At 44.5% G+C, this 14,791-nt stretch overlaps 1 protein-coding gene across 12 annotated transcripts in view; it reads left to right on the forward strand.

The window, feature by feature from the left end:
- FBH1 (F-box DNA helicase 1) overlaps positions 1 to 14,791 on the forward strand; it is a 50,943-nt gene that overhangs the window by 11,531 nt on the left and 24,621 nt on the right. For 4 of the 12 annotated variants that reach the window (XM_081556624.1, XM_081556627.1, XM_081556621.1 and 1 more), the window contains exons 3-12: positions 282 to 883; positions 4,091 to 4,221; positions 4,328 to 4,463; positions 6,818 to 7,008; positions 7,464 to 7,556; positions 8,316 to 8,410; positions 9,141 to 9,309; positions 9,946 to 10,168; positions 10,898 to 10,985; positions 11,068 to 11,154. In XM_081556624.1, coding sequence (XP_081412750.1) covers positions 347 to 883; positions 4,091 to 4,221; positions 4,328 to 4,463; positions 6,818 to 7,008; positions 7,464 to 7,556; positions 8,316 to 8,410; positions 9,141 to 9,309; positions 9,946 to 10,168; positions 10,898 to 10,985; positions 11,068 to 11,154 — 1,750 coding nt within the window. In that variant the 5' untranslated portion in view covers positions 282 to 346. Of the gene's footprint in view, positions 1 to 281; positions 982 to 4,090; positions 4,222 to 4,327; positions 4,464 to 6,817; positions 7,009 to 7,463; positions 7,557 to 8,315; positions 8,411 to 9,140; positions 9,310 to 9,945; positions 10,169 to 10,897; positions 10,986 to 11,067; positions 11,155 to 14,791 lie in introns of all 12 variants that reach the window. The other 8 variants (XM_081556630.1, XM_081556626.1, XM_081556628.1 and 5 more) reach the window with 4 other exon arrangements.

The following is a 14,791-nucleotide window of genomic DNA, read 5'->3' on the forward strand; positions in this document are numbered from 1 at the left end:
TTCAGAATCTATAGCGTGTATGGCCTTTGAGTATCTCAGTATTTGTAAATGTTGTTACTGTGATCTTACAGTCCTGTGGCAATAGTCTGACCATATGACAGAGCCTGATATGAGTACTTTTTGTATTAAGCTTTATATGTAATCAGCAGACTAATAAATACATCCTTGTCTCTTTTCCATATTAAAATAGATAATTGAAAATTAGTTTGTCTCATTCACGTCAGCGAAGGGTCATCAGTCATTCCTCATTTCTCGTGTGTTCTTGTGGGTTCTCTGTCTAGGTCGAGGATGCCTGAGATACAACCTTGATTTCTTCCTCACTGGCCAGCAGCGGTGCACCAATGACATGGCCAAAAGCAATTCTGTGGGCCAGGACAGCTCTAAGGACTCAGAGGATGAAATGATCTTTGCGGCAGGGAGCCCCTGTGCCCTGCCTCCGGGGGGAGATGGAGAAGCCAGGCTGCACTCGCCAGGGTCTGCCTTGCCTGCAAGGAAGCGGTCTCGGTCCTTAGAGGACGAGAGGAATCCAGCCCCAGGGACCAGTCCGTGGGATGGGGTGTCTAAGAAGACCCCATGGGATCGCTCGTCCCCGTCATGCACACGGCCCAGGGAAGCCAGGCGAGAAGCAGAGGACGGGGTGTGGCAGCTCAGCGTGCAGCCTGGAGAACCCAGCCAGGAGGTGGAGGACATTGGTCTGGACCCTGTTCCTGACTCTCACTACGGGCTTCTTGGGACCTTGCCCTGCCCTGAGCCCCCGAGCCACATCTGCAGCCTGCCCAGCGAGGTCCTGAGGCACATCTTTGCTTTCCTGCCCGTGGAAGACCTCTACTGGAACCTGAGCTTGGTGTGCCGCCTCTGGAGGGAGGTCATCAGCGATCCGCTGGTATGGAACGTGCTCTTCATTCTCTGATGTTTGCTCTAAATCTTCACGGATTCGCCTCGCTTAACGCATCCTCCTGACGATGGCATTTCTTCAGAAATGTTAGTGTCCGTTGTCCTCTAGAATCAAATCCCAACCCCTGGAGGCACCTGAGAACTTCTGTGTGTGTCCCACCTTATTATTTATTCCAGGCTCACTGCTGACTTCTCTCCAGTCCATCCTGGTATTCTGTCCACAGCACACGATATGCTGCCTCCCAGCTGTGGACTGTGGTACTTCCCTTACGCTGCTCTAATCTGTACCCCACAGCCGACCAGCCCAAAGAGTCCCTCATATCTCTGTTGACATCTCACCTCTTCCAGGCTGCACTCTCCGAGTAACTCCTCTTCTCTGTTCCATCCCACGGAAGTTACCCTCTCTCTCTTCCTTACGCTATGATAGCAATTTATAGCTCTGTTCAAGCCTATGATGTTCTGCTATGATCTTAGAGAGCCTTCCTCCTTCATTTAACATTAGAGCATTGCTGGAGGGCAGGTTGTCCTGTTTGTGCATTCTCCACTGTGTGTTCCACTGTGTCTCACAATAGTTTACATGTATTAATAGGAAGTTGCTAAATGAGTGTTGCATGTAGTCACAGGAGTACCTTCTGAGAATGACACAGGGGCAACCCACGCTCACAGAAAGGATTTTCTGGTACCGTTAGCCCACAGCCTGTGCTTCCGTTTGTTGTGTCGTTATACTTCCCAGGTTCAGGTCTCCAGAAAACCTGAGGGCTGGGAGAAGGTTCTGCTTAGCTAGTGTGTCCCTTAGACCAGCCATTGGGAATAAGCCAGAGGTAGAGAGTTTAACCCATTCTTCAAATGCGTGTGCTTAGTTGCTCAGTTGTGTCCGACTCTGTGACCCCGTGGACTACACCCCCACCAGGCTCCTCTGTCCATGGGATTCTCCAGGCAAGAATGCCGGAGTGGGTTGCCATGCCCTCCTCCAGGGGATCTTCCCAACCCAGGGATTGAACCCTGGTCTCCCGCACTGCAGGCGGATTCTTTACTGAATGAGAAGTTGACAACCTTGGAGATGGAGGGCAAGATGGATTTGTTAAGAGTTAGGACATCTCTCTTCCAAGCCCAAAAGGTTTTGGAGGAAATTTCTCATCGCTGTTGCTCCATCTTTTGCTTGGGGGTCTTGTCTCCTACCTTCAGACAAATAACTTTCTGTTTTTAGTTGTGAACTTGGTTTTGGGTCAGTATTTCTGGGCACTTGATTAAGATCTCTGGTGGGAACTGGGTATAAATGAGGGTTCCTGCCATTCTGCTTGAGAAGATTTTGGGAAGGTATCCCAGTTTATTCTTATGTCTTGAAATGTCAGAACAATGCTCTTTTTATCATCACTGGCAATGACGTGATGGTGTTACTTTCAGTGACCTTGTCTCAGCTCTCATTTTCTTTTCATTTCTTGTGGTATCTTTGTCTACCTTTGGTATAAGGTTATGCTGGCCTCAGAATAAGTCTGGAGCGTTGGCTCCTCTTCGGTTATTTTGAAGAATTTGAGGAGGATTGATACTAGTTCTTTAAATGTTCAGTAGAATTTTTCAGTCAAGCAACCTAGTCCTGGAAGCTTCCTTTTTGGGAGGCTTTTGATTATTGATCCAGTCTCCTTACTCCTTGGGCTTCCCTGGTGGCTCAGACAGGAAAGAGCCCATCTGCAATGCAGGAGGACCCAGGTTCAATCCCTAGGTCGAGAAGATTCCCCTGGACCAGGAAATGGCAACCCACTCCAGTATTTCTTGCCTGGAAAATCCCATGGATGGAGGAGCCTAGCGGGCTCATTATTGATCTGTTCAGATTGTCTGTTTCTCCATGATTCGGTCTTGGTAGAGTGTGTGTTCCTAGGGATTTATTCATTTCTTCTAGAGTATCTGGTTGGTTGACCTGCAATTATTTCAAGTATTTTTATAACCCTTCTTATTTCTGTGACGTCAGCTGTAACATTCCTCTTTCATTTCTGATTTCAGTTATTTAAATCTTCCTTGTTTTCCATGATGTATCTAATGGTTGTCAATTTTGTTGATCTTTTAAAATAACTCTTATTAGTTTTATTGATTCCCCCCCTATTTTTCTAGTCTTTATTTCATTTATTTCTCCTCTATAGTCTTTTTTATTTTCTTCCTTCTGCTAGTTTTGGATTTACTTTGTTCTTTTTCTAGTTCCTTTAGGTGTAAATTTAGGTTGTTGATTTGTGATCTTTCTTTTTTAATGTAATTTTTATAGCTATTTAATGTAATTTTTATAGCTAAACTTAACTCTTAGCATTGTTTGCATTTCATCCCATACATTTTGGTACCTGTGTTTTTATTTGTCTTAAGGTGTTTTCTAATTTAGTTGTGATTTCCTTGTTGACCCATTGGTTGCTTTAAAAATGTGTTGTTAATTTTCTCATATTTGTGGGTTTTTCAGTTTTCTTTCTGCTACTAATTTCTAGTTTCATTCTGTAGTGATTGAAAAGCATACTTTCTATAATTTCAGTCTTTTAAAATGGATTAAGACTTATTTTGTGGCCTCATATGTGATCTATCCTGAAAAATGTTCTGTGTACTTGAGAAGATTCTATATTGTTGTTGGGTAGAGTGTTATTTATATGTCAGTTAGGTTCAATTGTTTTAGTGTTGTTTGTGCTATCTGTTCTTGAAAGTGGAGCATCAAAGTCTCCTGTTGTCTATTTCTCTCTGCAGTTCTGCCCATATGTGCTTCCTAGATTTAGGACTTTGATATTTGGTACATGTGTATTTATAATTGTTATGTCTCCTTGGTGAACTGACCCTTTTATCATTATGTAATCTTCTTCTTTGTCTCTTCTAAAATTTTTGACTTAAAGTCTGTTTTGTTTAATATTAAAATAGCTGCAGCTCTCATGTTGTTTAATCCTAGTTGAAACTCTGAGTCATTAGTGTCTCGACAGGCACCAGACTCTGTTTCAGATGGGAAAGTTGAAGCTCTAGCTCTCCCCAGATTCTGTAACAAGTTGGTATTGGAACCAAGAAACTGAGACTCACCTTCTCCTCGTTTTCAGCTGGAATCTGTGTCGTGTTTCTGCCCTTTATCCAGCGTTTGAGTTGTGGGCTGTCATCGTTTTCTAAACGGTTGTCTGTGTCTGTAGCCTGGTCTCTAACAGCCATTGCCTGCATGTCGTTTTGGATTTCTTAAACTATCTAGTTCATTCCTTGGAAAAAGCTGTATCACCGATACCTGATGAATGAAGAGCAAGCCGTCAGCAAGGTAGATGGCATCCTGTCGAGCTACGGCATAGAGAAGGAGTCAGACCTGTGCGTGCTGAACCTCATCCGGTAAGTCACCGTCCTGTGGGAGGAAGTGGATTTCTGAAGTCCTTTCTGAGAGATCAGCACTTAAAGGATCATTTTCCCACGGACACTGCTGTGAATGTCTTAACAGCTACACAGCCACCACGAAGTGCTCCCCGAGTGTGGACCCTGGACAGGCATTGTGGAGTCTGAGGGATCACCTTCTCCTCCCCGAGGCAGAGGCCTGCGTGCGCCAACACCTCCCTGACCTCTATGCTGCCCCTGCCGTACGTGAAGAGGCTGTGGGGAGGGCTGGGGAGACGTCGCCTTTCCTCTTTGGAAGAAAATATCTTGGTGGTCAGGTGTGGCTGAAGGTTGTTTTAGATTTATTTTAAAAATCTTCCTTAAATCTCTGCTTTGAAGCCTTAATCTTTGTCGTTGGTCCCCTAGAGAAATATATGGCCACAGATTCTTTAATTTGGAAGAAATTTTAAAAAGCATTTCATCCAGTTTTCTATTCTGTTGAGCGGTTTCAACAGACGATGATCACCTAGCCTCCGAACACTTTGATTGTAAGAGTTTCTTTACAAGGCAGCCCATTGTATTGGTGACAGCTTGGGTTTTCTGAAAGTGAATGTTGCTCAGTTGTGTCCGACTCTTTGCGACCCCATGGACTATATAGTCCATGAAATTCTCCAGGCCAGAATATTGGAGTGGGTAGCCTTTCCCTTCTCCAGGGCATCTTCCCAACCCAGGGATCAAATCCAGGTCTCAACGTGTTGCAGTTGGATTCTTTACCAGCTGAACCACAAGGGAAGCCCAGAGAAATGAAGGGCTTGGTACTGACACATGGTGAGTTAATGACATGCTGGAAATAGTCCACAGTGTCCTAACTCCATCTCCTGGAATTGTCATCTAGATCAAGGGTTCTTCTTTAATGTTCTCTTAGAAACCACATGCAACCCCAGCCTCATTCTGCAACCAGTGGAGGGTTGGAAATCTAACCCTGTGCATTTCTCTGCCTTCAGTGAAGTGGTTGTTGATGGTGGACTGAGGTTTGTTTCACAGGACGGTTGTAGTGAGAAATGTGCAGAACTTTCCTTTCGTGGATGTGGTTTTAACAGGGAGACTTGCAAGGAGTTAAGAATAGTAGTTATCTGACTATTTTTGATATTTCCATGTTAGTGAACGTTTTCTCAGACATTAATAAATGGAGCGTTCAGTTCAGTCACTCAGTCGTGTCCGACTCTGCGACCCCATGAACCGCAGCACGCCAGGCCTCCCTGTCCATCACCAACTCCCAGAGTCCACCCAAACCCATGTCCGTTGAGTTGGTGATGCCATCCAGCCATCTCATCCTCTGTCATCCCCTTCTCCTCCTGCCCTCAATCTTTTCCAGCATCAGGGTCTTTTCCAGTGAGTCAGCTCTTTGCATCAGGTGGCCAAAGTATTGGAGTTTCAGCTTCAGCATCAGTCCTTCCAATGAATATTTAGGACTGATTTCCTTTAGGATAGACTGGTTGGATCTCCTTGCAGTCTGGAGCATACTGTGTCCCTAATCATACACTTTCAATAATTTATTTACTATTTATTAAACTTAATATTTAATAAATATTTTTAAAAATTCTACCTATCTTTTCTTTCTTTAAAAAGGTTTTTAAATTTATTTGGCTGCATGGGGTCTTAGTTGCAGTATGTGGGATCTTTAGTTGTGGTTTGTGAACTCTTAGCTGCGTCATGGGGATCTGGTTCCCTGATCAGGGACCAACCCTGGGCCCCTGCCATTGGGAGTGTGGAATCTTAGCCACTGGACCACCAGGGAAGTTCCATTAATAAGTTATTAAATAGTCATAATGTAAAGTAAGTAGTAGATTGGCATTTCTTTTTTAAAAATTTATTTTTTTAGGCTGTGATGGGTCTTCATTGCTGTATGGGCTTTTCTTTAGTTGCAGCAAGCAGAGGCTGCTCTCCAGTTGTGATGCTCAGCCTCTCATCACAGCAGCTTCTCTTGTGGCGCACAGGCTCGCGGGCTTAAGTAGTTGCTGCTCACAGGCTCCAGAGCAGTTGTGGCTCAGCAGTTGTGGTGCACAGGCTTAGCTGCTCCGGGGCATGTGGCATCTTTCTGGATCAGAAATCAGGCCCATGTCTCCTGCATTGGCAAGTGGATTCCTTACCACTGAGTCACCAGGGAAGGTCAGTAGTAAATTAACATCTTCATGGCATTGAATTGTCAGCCTTGATTTCTCTGTAAAGACTGCTGTTTTCCTCTTACCCGCCCATTTTGGCACGTTTATTAGTAAGCTTGTTGGACTTGAGTGTCTGGACCTGAGAGCTCACACTGACCTGAGTGGGGAGGGCGTGGATTACCTCCGTGCAGGGTCTTATATTAGGGACTTGATAAATGTTATTCAATCAAAGGAAACTGAGAAGTCAGATCCAAAAGTGATGAGAAAGAAGGAATCCAGGGTAAGAGGAGACGTTCCCATTGTTTCCCAAGTGTCATTTGGGAAGTTGGCCTTCTTGCAGAGGGTCAGTAGGAGACATGTGAACCCTGAGCCTCACTTTCCTCATTGTCGTCCGTGTGCTTCTCACCGACTGTGTTTCGGGTCTCCTCTCTCATCCTCTCCGCCTCCCTCCTTAGGGCGTCAACGTGTGGGCCTTGGTGGCGGCCATCGTCCTCCTGTCCAGCAGCGTCAGCGACATCCAGCAGCTGCTCTTCTGCCTGCGGCGGCCCAGCTCCACTATAACTGTGCCAGACGTCACTGAGACCCTGTACTGCATCGCCGTGCTGCTCTACGCCATGCGGGAGAAGGGGATTAGCATCAGCAACCGGTAACGGGCCCCCCGGGTGAGCCCCCCACCCACCGCGCCCCAGGTTCTCTGGGAGACCGGAGTGCGACGGTGCTAGCAATCGCACTCCAGGGACAGGAGGCTCTGTTCGGTTGCACACCATCCCTGGGGCCTGTTCGGTTGCACACCATCCCTGGGGCCGCGTCCACGTGTGTGGACATGCGTCCTGTTCCCCAGAGAGCACGTCCCAGTCTCTCCTCTGGCCCCTGCGGCCAGGCCTCTCTCCCAGAACATGCTCTCCAGATATTTACCTGCACTGCTACTTACCTCCAACAGTGCAGCTAAATACACCTCTTGGTATATTTAAGCCCTTTTTTTTTTTTTTTGGAAAATAATGGTACATATTTTATTTTTAGCAATGGTTAGGAGTCTGAGGAAAAATAAGATACAGATTATGACTGAATTTGGAAATCTCTAATCTCCTTTCTTCCTGTTAGGATTCACTACAACATCTTCTATTGCCTGTATCTTCAGGAGAATTCCTGTGCTCAGGCCTCAGGAGACAAAGAGGAACCGTCGGTCTGGCCGAGGTACGTCCGTCTGTAGATGTGTGTGGTGTGTTGTCCCCTTTGACTCATGACTGTCATACTTAAGGAGAAAAAGAGTTTTGTATTAAGCACTTTATTGAGTTATAGTTTACATTACATAAAAATCACCCATTTTAATTGTATATAATTCAGTAATTTTTAGTAAATCTCAGTAGATTTACTGAGTGTTCAGCTAACATCATAATCTAGTTTTAGAACGTTTTAATCACTCTAAAGGACCACCCTCTCCTTTTTCTCTTTTTATTAAAGAAGAGAGCATTCTTTTTTTAAAATAATTTTATTTTTTAAATTTTTGGCCATATTGGCTCTTCACTACTGCACAGGCTTTTCTCTAGTTGCAGTGAGCAGGATCTACTCTTTAGTTACGATGTGCAGGTTTCTCATTGTGGTGGCTTCTGTTGTTGTGGAACCACGGACTCGAGGCACTTAGACTCAGTAGTTGTGACTTGCAGGCTCTAGAGCACAGGCTCAATAGTTGTGGCTCATAGGCTTAGTTGTGGCTCATAGGCTTAGTTGCTCCATGGTATGTGGGATCTTCCAGGACCGCAGAATGAACCTGTGTCTCCTGCATTGGCAGGTGGATTCTTATCCACTGCACCACCAGCAAAGTCGCTTCTCCCTTTTTTTTTCTCGTTAAAGTTTATTCACTCCATTTGGTTTCCTATTTGGTTTTTGGTAGTCTTATCATCTGATCTTTTCAGTTCCTTGCTCTTTTCCTAATTTCTCTTCTGTAATGATTAGAAAGAAAACAACCATCCAGCTGACACATGAACAACAGCTGATCCTAAGCCATAAGATGGAGCCTCTCCAGGTGGTGAAAATAATGGCATTTGCAGGTAAGGGGCTGCCGTTCCTGAAGGCTTCTCATTGCTGCATCCCCCTTCCCTCTACCTGCTGGAATATCTTACCATCATCTGTTATTCCACTTCTGCAATTAAATCATCTAAAAAGCAGTTGTCAAGGGATAATTGTGTTTTCTTACCACTCCAGGGAGCAGATAGTCCATAGTTTGTGGGATTAACCCAGCCTGCTATGCGTCATCATGTCTGCTCACACATGGGTGGCTGTGGGGCAGCAGGTCATGTGACTGTCTTGTTCAGACAATGTCAGGAGTTCCTGGCTTTCTGTAGGGTGAAACCTAGAAGGGCTTCTACCTTCTAATTCTAACCTGCATCCCCAGAGGTGTGGTCCAGTGTTTTGCCTCGGTCAGCTAATTGTGTTAGCTGGCTCCTAAAGTACTTGGTCACTCTTTGTCTGACCTTTAATCATACTGCTTTTTCTCCCTGTGTGTTACATGCACACAGTTGAGGAGCAGACTGAAGCTCAAGGAAGTCAGTGGGCCCCTCACTAGAGCAGCTGTGGCTGCAACCCCAACCCAGGTGGCTCTGTCTCGATTCTAGTGTTCCCTTCACTGCATGGCTTTTAGTTCTCATCAGTACTGGAGAGCTTGCCACTGTCGGGTCCCAGGCTGGTGGCAAGATAAGGATGGGAACATACTGATTAGGGTGCCATTGGAGCAGTTCTTCCTGGTCAGAGGGTGACCGCCCTTCCTCTTGGCATCTCCAGGCACCGGGAAGACCTCCACGCTGGTCAAGTATGCCGAGAAGTGGTCTCAGAGCAGGTTTCTATATGTGACCTTCAACAAGAGTATCGCCAAGCAGGCGGAGCTTGTCTTCCCCAGCAACGTCATCTGCAAGACCTTCCACTCCATGGCCTATGGTCATATCGGGCGCAAGTGAGCATCACGTTGGTGCTTTCACATTGCAGTCAGTGCACCCCAGTGACAGGGGAAAACGTAGTGCCTTATCTCCGTTTACAGACAGGGAATATAAGGAAAGATTTAGTGATTTATACTTTTACCCCAGAGAGGTACATTGTCAATTGAGGGAGGCATGTTCATGTCTCTGGAGTTGAGGCACAGGTCAGATGACATGTCTGAAGTCCCAGGCACCACCAGCCTGGTTGATCAGTTCAGGTTCTGCTCAGAAGCGGGAGGGGAGAGGATGGGGCTGAGGGGCGCTAGACCCAGGCTCCAGGGCCTCTGAGCCACGCCCCATGGGATGAGAAGGCTGTAGGGAGGTTCAAGGTCCCCCCAGGGTCTCCTAGAGTTGGGTCCACACCATGAAACAATGATGTCTGCTGTGAGTCCCTTTGTCTCCTGGGTTATTAGATCTGAATTCTGGAAAGCCTAGAGGAGCCCTTTTTGGTCCTACAAGGACCTCACTCAGTCCCTCAGCTTGTTTCCTCACCTGGAGGAGCCACTGCTGGCAACCTGGTGGTGTCATTTGAAGAGAAGGGGGCAAGGCCTGGGGGACACAAGTCCTGTGTGGCCAGGTAGGCTGACCCTGTGCCCTCGGGATGTGCGTTGCAGGTACCAATTGAAGAAGAAGCTGAATCTCTTTAAGTTAACCCCCTTCATGGTCAATTCCGTCCTCACTGAAGGGAAGGGTGGCTTCATCAGGGCCAAGCTCGTGTGCAAGACCCTGGAAAACTTCTTTGCCTCGGCCGACGAGGAACTGACGATCGACCATGTGCCCATCTGGTGCAAGAACAGCCAGGGGCAACGAGTCATGGTGGAACAGAGCGAAAAGCTGGTGAGCAGCTCAGTCTCCCTGGACTTAAGGCTTAGGAAGTTGAGGGCATGACCTGGGGTCAGGTTGTCCCAGCTTTCGGTGTCTTCAGAGCTGCTGGCAGGAGGCAGAGGCGGAGGGAGGCCACAGGCTGGTGTGGCAGCAGGGTGTCCAGGGTCTTCTGTGAAGTGTGGTCCTCTCCCCTGGTCCTCAGCCTGGCCTGCACTGCATCGACAGGGCTCCTGCCAAGGTTATCAGAGCTCACCATGGGGTCTGCTAGTCCTAGGATTTAAGGATGAAGTATCTCTCTTCTAATTTTTATGAATTCTTATCAGTCATTGGCTACTGTTTTTTTTTCCCTCACTCCCACTGCACTGACCAGGGATGTAGCATGTACCCCGTGGAGTGGGAGCACAGAGCCCTCATCTCCAGACTGCTATGGAAGTCCCTGACCACTCTCTTTATGAATTATAATCACTGTGGTTTATAAATCTAGAGGAATCATCCATCCTCTCCTGGTTTGTTGGATGCTGTGCTCCCTGAAAGATGCTCTGCCGCTGGATGTGGTCCATCCCCGGCTGCTTGCCGTCTGGGTGCCTGATGGTGTCATGAGGCCCTCATGCAGCTGGGGGAGGTCAGGGAGGGGCCACCACTCACCATGTGCTGGAGCCTTCGCTCTGACCCCTGCACATGCACATGAACCCCTGATTTCTGGGCCCTGACCTCGGTGTCACCGTGTCACTTGCTTTCTAGAACGGAGTCCTTGAAGCGAGCCGGCTTTGGGACAACATGCGGAAACTGGGCGAGTGCAAGGAGGAGGCTTACCATATGACACACGATGGTACTCATGGGCCTGTCCTAACCCCTGAGCCCACGTGGACCCACCTCACCCCGTGTTCTGACTCTTTTGCCTCTTCTCCTAGGCTACTTGAAACTCTGGCAGCTCAGCAAGCCCCTGCTGGCCTCTTTTGACGCCATCTTTGTGGACGAGGCCCAGGACTGCACCCCAGGTGATAAAGCATTTGGGATACCGGTAGTCTCAAATACATAGAAACTGCATCACGCATGTGTCAGAGAACGTGTGTGCAGTGAGTCCATGATTCTTTTTTTTTTTTTTTTTTTAGGCTAGTATGAACAGGGGTGGATTGGGTTTTTTTTTTTTCTTTTTTTTAAGCTAATTAATTAATTTTTTAAATTTATTTATTTATTTTAGTTGGAGGCTAATTACTTTACAATATTGTAGTGGTTTTTGCCATACATTGATATGAATCAACCATGGGTTTACATGTGTTCCCCATCCTAAACCCCCTTCCCACCTCCCTCCTCATCCCATCCCTCTGGGTCATCCCAGTGCACCAGCCCTGGGCACTTGTCTCATGCATAGAACTTGGACTGGCGATCTGTTTCACATATGATAATATACATGATTCAGTGCTATTCTCTCAGATCATCCCACCCTCGCCTTCTCCCACAGAGTCCAAAAGACTGTGTTATACATCTCTGTCTCTTTTTCTGTCTCGCGTATACGGTTATCGTTATCATCCTTCTCAATTCCATATATATGCGTTAGTATACTGTATTGGTGTTTTTCTTTCTGGCTTACTTCACTCTGTATAATGGGCTAGAGTTTCATCCACTTCATTAGAACTGATTCAAATGTATTCTTTTTAATGGCTGAGTAATATTCCATTGTGTATATGTACCACAGCTTTCTTATCCATTCGTCTGTTGATGGTAATCTAGGTTGCTTCCATGTCCTGGCTATTATAAACAGTGCTGTGATGAAGATTGGGGTACACATATCTCTTTCAATTCTGGTTTCCTCAGTGTGTATGCCCAGCAGTGGGATTGCTGGGTCATATGGCAGTTCTATTCCCAGTTTTTTAAGGAATCTCCACACTGTTCTCCATAGTGGCTGTACTAGTTTGCATTCCCACCAACAGTGTGAGAGGGTTCCCTTTTCTCCACACCCTCTCCAGCATTTATTGCTTGTAGACTTTTGGATAGCAGCCGTTCTAACTGGTGTGAAATGGTACCTCATTGTGGTTTTGATTTGCATTGCTCTAATAATGAGTGATGTTGAGCATCTTTTCATGTGTTTGTTAGCCATCTGTATGTCTTCTTTAGAGAAATGTCTGTTTAGTTCTTTGGCCCATTTTTTGATTGGGTCATTTATTTTTCTGGAATTGACCTGCAGGAGTTGCTTGTATATTTTTGAGATTAATTCTTTGTCAGCCGTTTCCTTTGCTATTATTTTCTCCCATTCTGAAGGCTGTCTTTTCACTTTGCTTATAGTTTCCTTTGTTGTGCAAAAGCTTTTAAGTTTAATTAGGTCCCATTTGTTTATTTTTGCTTTTATTTCCATTACTCTGGGAGGTGGGTCAGAGAGGATCCTGCTGTGATTTATGTCGGAGAGTGTTCTGCCTATGTTTTCCTCTAGGAGTTTTATAGTTTCTGATCTTACGTTTAGATCTTTAATCCATTTTGAGTTTATTTTTGTGTATGGTGTTAGAAAGTGTTCTAGTTTCATTCTTTTACAAGTGGTTGACCAATTTTCCTAGCACCACTTGTTAAAGAGATTGTCTTTTCTCCATTGTATATTCTTGCCTCCTTTGTCAAAGATAAGGTGTCCATAGATATGTGGATTTATCTCTGGGCTTTCTATTTTGTTCCATTGATCTATATTTCTATCTTTGTGCCAGTACCGTACTGTCTTGATGACTGTGGCTTTGTAGTAGAGCCTGAAGTCAGGCAGGTTGATTCCTCCAGTTCCATTATTCTTTCTCAAGATTGCTTTAGCTATTTGAGGTCTTTTGTATTTCCGTACAAATTGTGAAATTATTTGTTCTATTTCTTTGAAAAATACCGTTGGTAGTTTGATAGGGATTGCATTGAATCTATAGATTGCTTTGGGTAGTATACTCATTTTGACTATACTTATTCTTCCAATCCATGAACATAAAGTATTTCTCTATCTATTTGTGTCCTCTTTGATTTCTTTCAACAGTGTTTTATAGTTTTCTATATATAGGTCTTTTGTTTCTTTAGGTAGATATATTCCTAAGTATTTTATTCTTTCGTTGCAATGGTGAATGGAATTGTTTCCTTAATTTCTCTCTGTTTCCTCATTGTTACTGTATGGGATTGCAAGGGATTTCTGTGTGTTAATTTTATATCCTGCTACTTTACTATAATCATTGATTAGCTCTAGTAATTTTCTGGTAGAGTTTTTAGGGTTTTCTATGTAGAGGATCATGTCATCTGCAAAGAGTGAGAGTTTTACTTCTTCTTTTCCAATCTGGATTCCTTTCATTTCTTTTTCTGCTCTGATTGCTGTGGCCAAAACTATGTTGAATAGTAGTGGTGAGAGTCAGACCCGAATAGTAGTGGTGAGAGTCGGCACCCTTGCCATGTTCCTGACATTAGGGGAAATGCTTTCAATTTTTCACCATTGAGGATAATGTTTGCTGTGGGTTTGTCATATATAGCTTTTATTATGTTGAGGTATGTTCCTTCTATTCCTGATTTCTGAAGGGTTTTTATCATAAATGGATGTTGAATTTTGTCAAAGGCTTTTTCTGCATCTATTGAGATAATCATATGGTTTTTATCTTTCAATTTGTTAATGTGGTGTATTACATTGATTGATTTGCAGATATTAAAGAATCCTTGCATCCCTGGGATAAAGCCCACTTGGTCATGATGTATGATCTTTTTAATATGTTGTTGGATTCTGTTTGCTAGAATTTTGTTAAGGATTTTTGCATCTATGTTCATAAGTGATATTGGCCTGTAGTTTTCTTTTTTTGTGGCATCTTTGTCTGGTTTTGGAATTAGGGTGATGGTGGCCTCATAGAATGAGTTTGGAAGTTTACCTTCTTCTGCAATTTTCTGGAAGAGTTTGAGTAGGATAGGTGTTAGCTGCTCTCTAAATTTTTGGTAGAATTCAGCTGTGAAGCCATCTGGTCCTGGGCTTTTGTTTGCTGGAAGATTTCTGATTACAGTTTCAATTTCCGTGCTTGTGATGGGTCTGTTAAGATCTTCTATTTCTTCCTGGTTCAGTTTTGAAAAATTATACTTTTCTAAGAAGTTGTCCATTTCTTCCAAGTTATCCCTTTTATTTGCATATAGTTGCTGATAGTAGTCTCTTATGATCCTTTGTATTTCTGTGTTGTCTGTTGTGATCTCCCCATTTTCATTTCTAATTTTGTTGATTTGTTTCTTCTCCCTTTGTTTCTTGATGAGTCTGGCTAACAGTTTGTCAATTGTATGTATCTTCTCAAAAAAACCAGCTTTTACCTTTGTTGATTTTTGCTATGGTCTCATTTGTTTCTTTTGCATTTGTTTCTGCCCCAGTTTTTAAGATTTCTTTCCTTCTACTGATCTTGAGGTTCTTCATTTCTTCCTTCTCTAGTCTCTTTAAGTGTAGAGTTAGGTTATTTATTTGACTTTTTTCTTGTTTCTTGAGGTAAGCTTGTATTGCTATGAACCTTCCCCTTAGCACTGCTTTTACAGTGTCCCGTAAGTTTGGGGTTGTTGTGTTTTCATTTTCATTCGTTTCTATGCATATTTTGATTTCTTTTTTATTTCTTCTATGATTTGTTGGTTATTCAGAAGCGTGTTGTTTAGCCTCCATATGTTGGAATT

This window comes from Giraffa tippelskirchi, chromosome 13 (genome assembly GCF_054371585.1).
Source record: "Giraffa tippelskirchi isolate mGirTip1 chromosome 13, T2T-mGirTip1v1.2.pri, whole genome shotgun sequence".
In the NCBI taxonomy this organism is placed as follows: domain Eukaryota; kingdom Metazoa; phylum Chordata; class Mammalia; order Artiodactyla; family Giraffidae; genus Giraffa; species Giraffa tippelskirchi.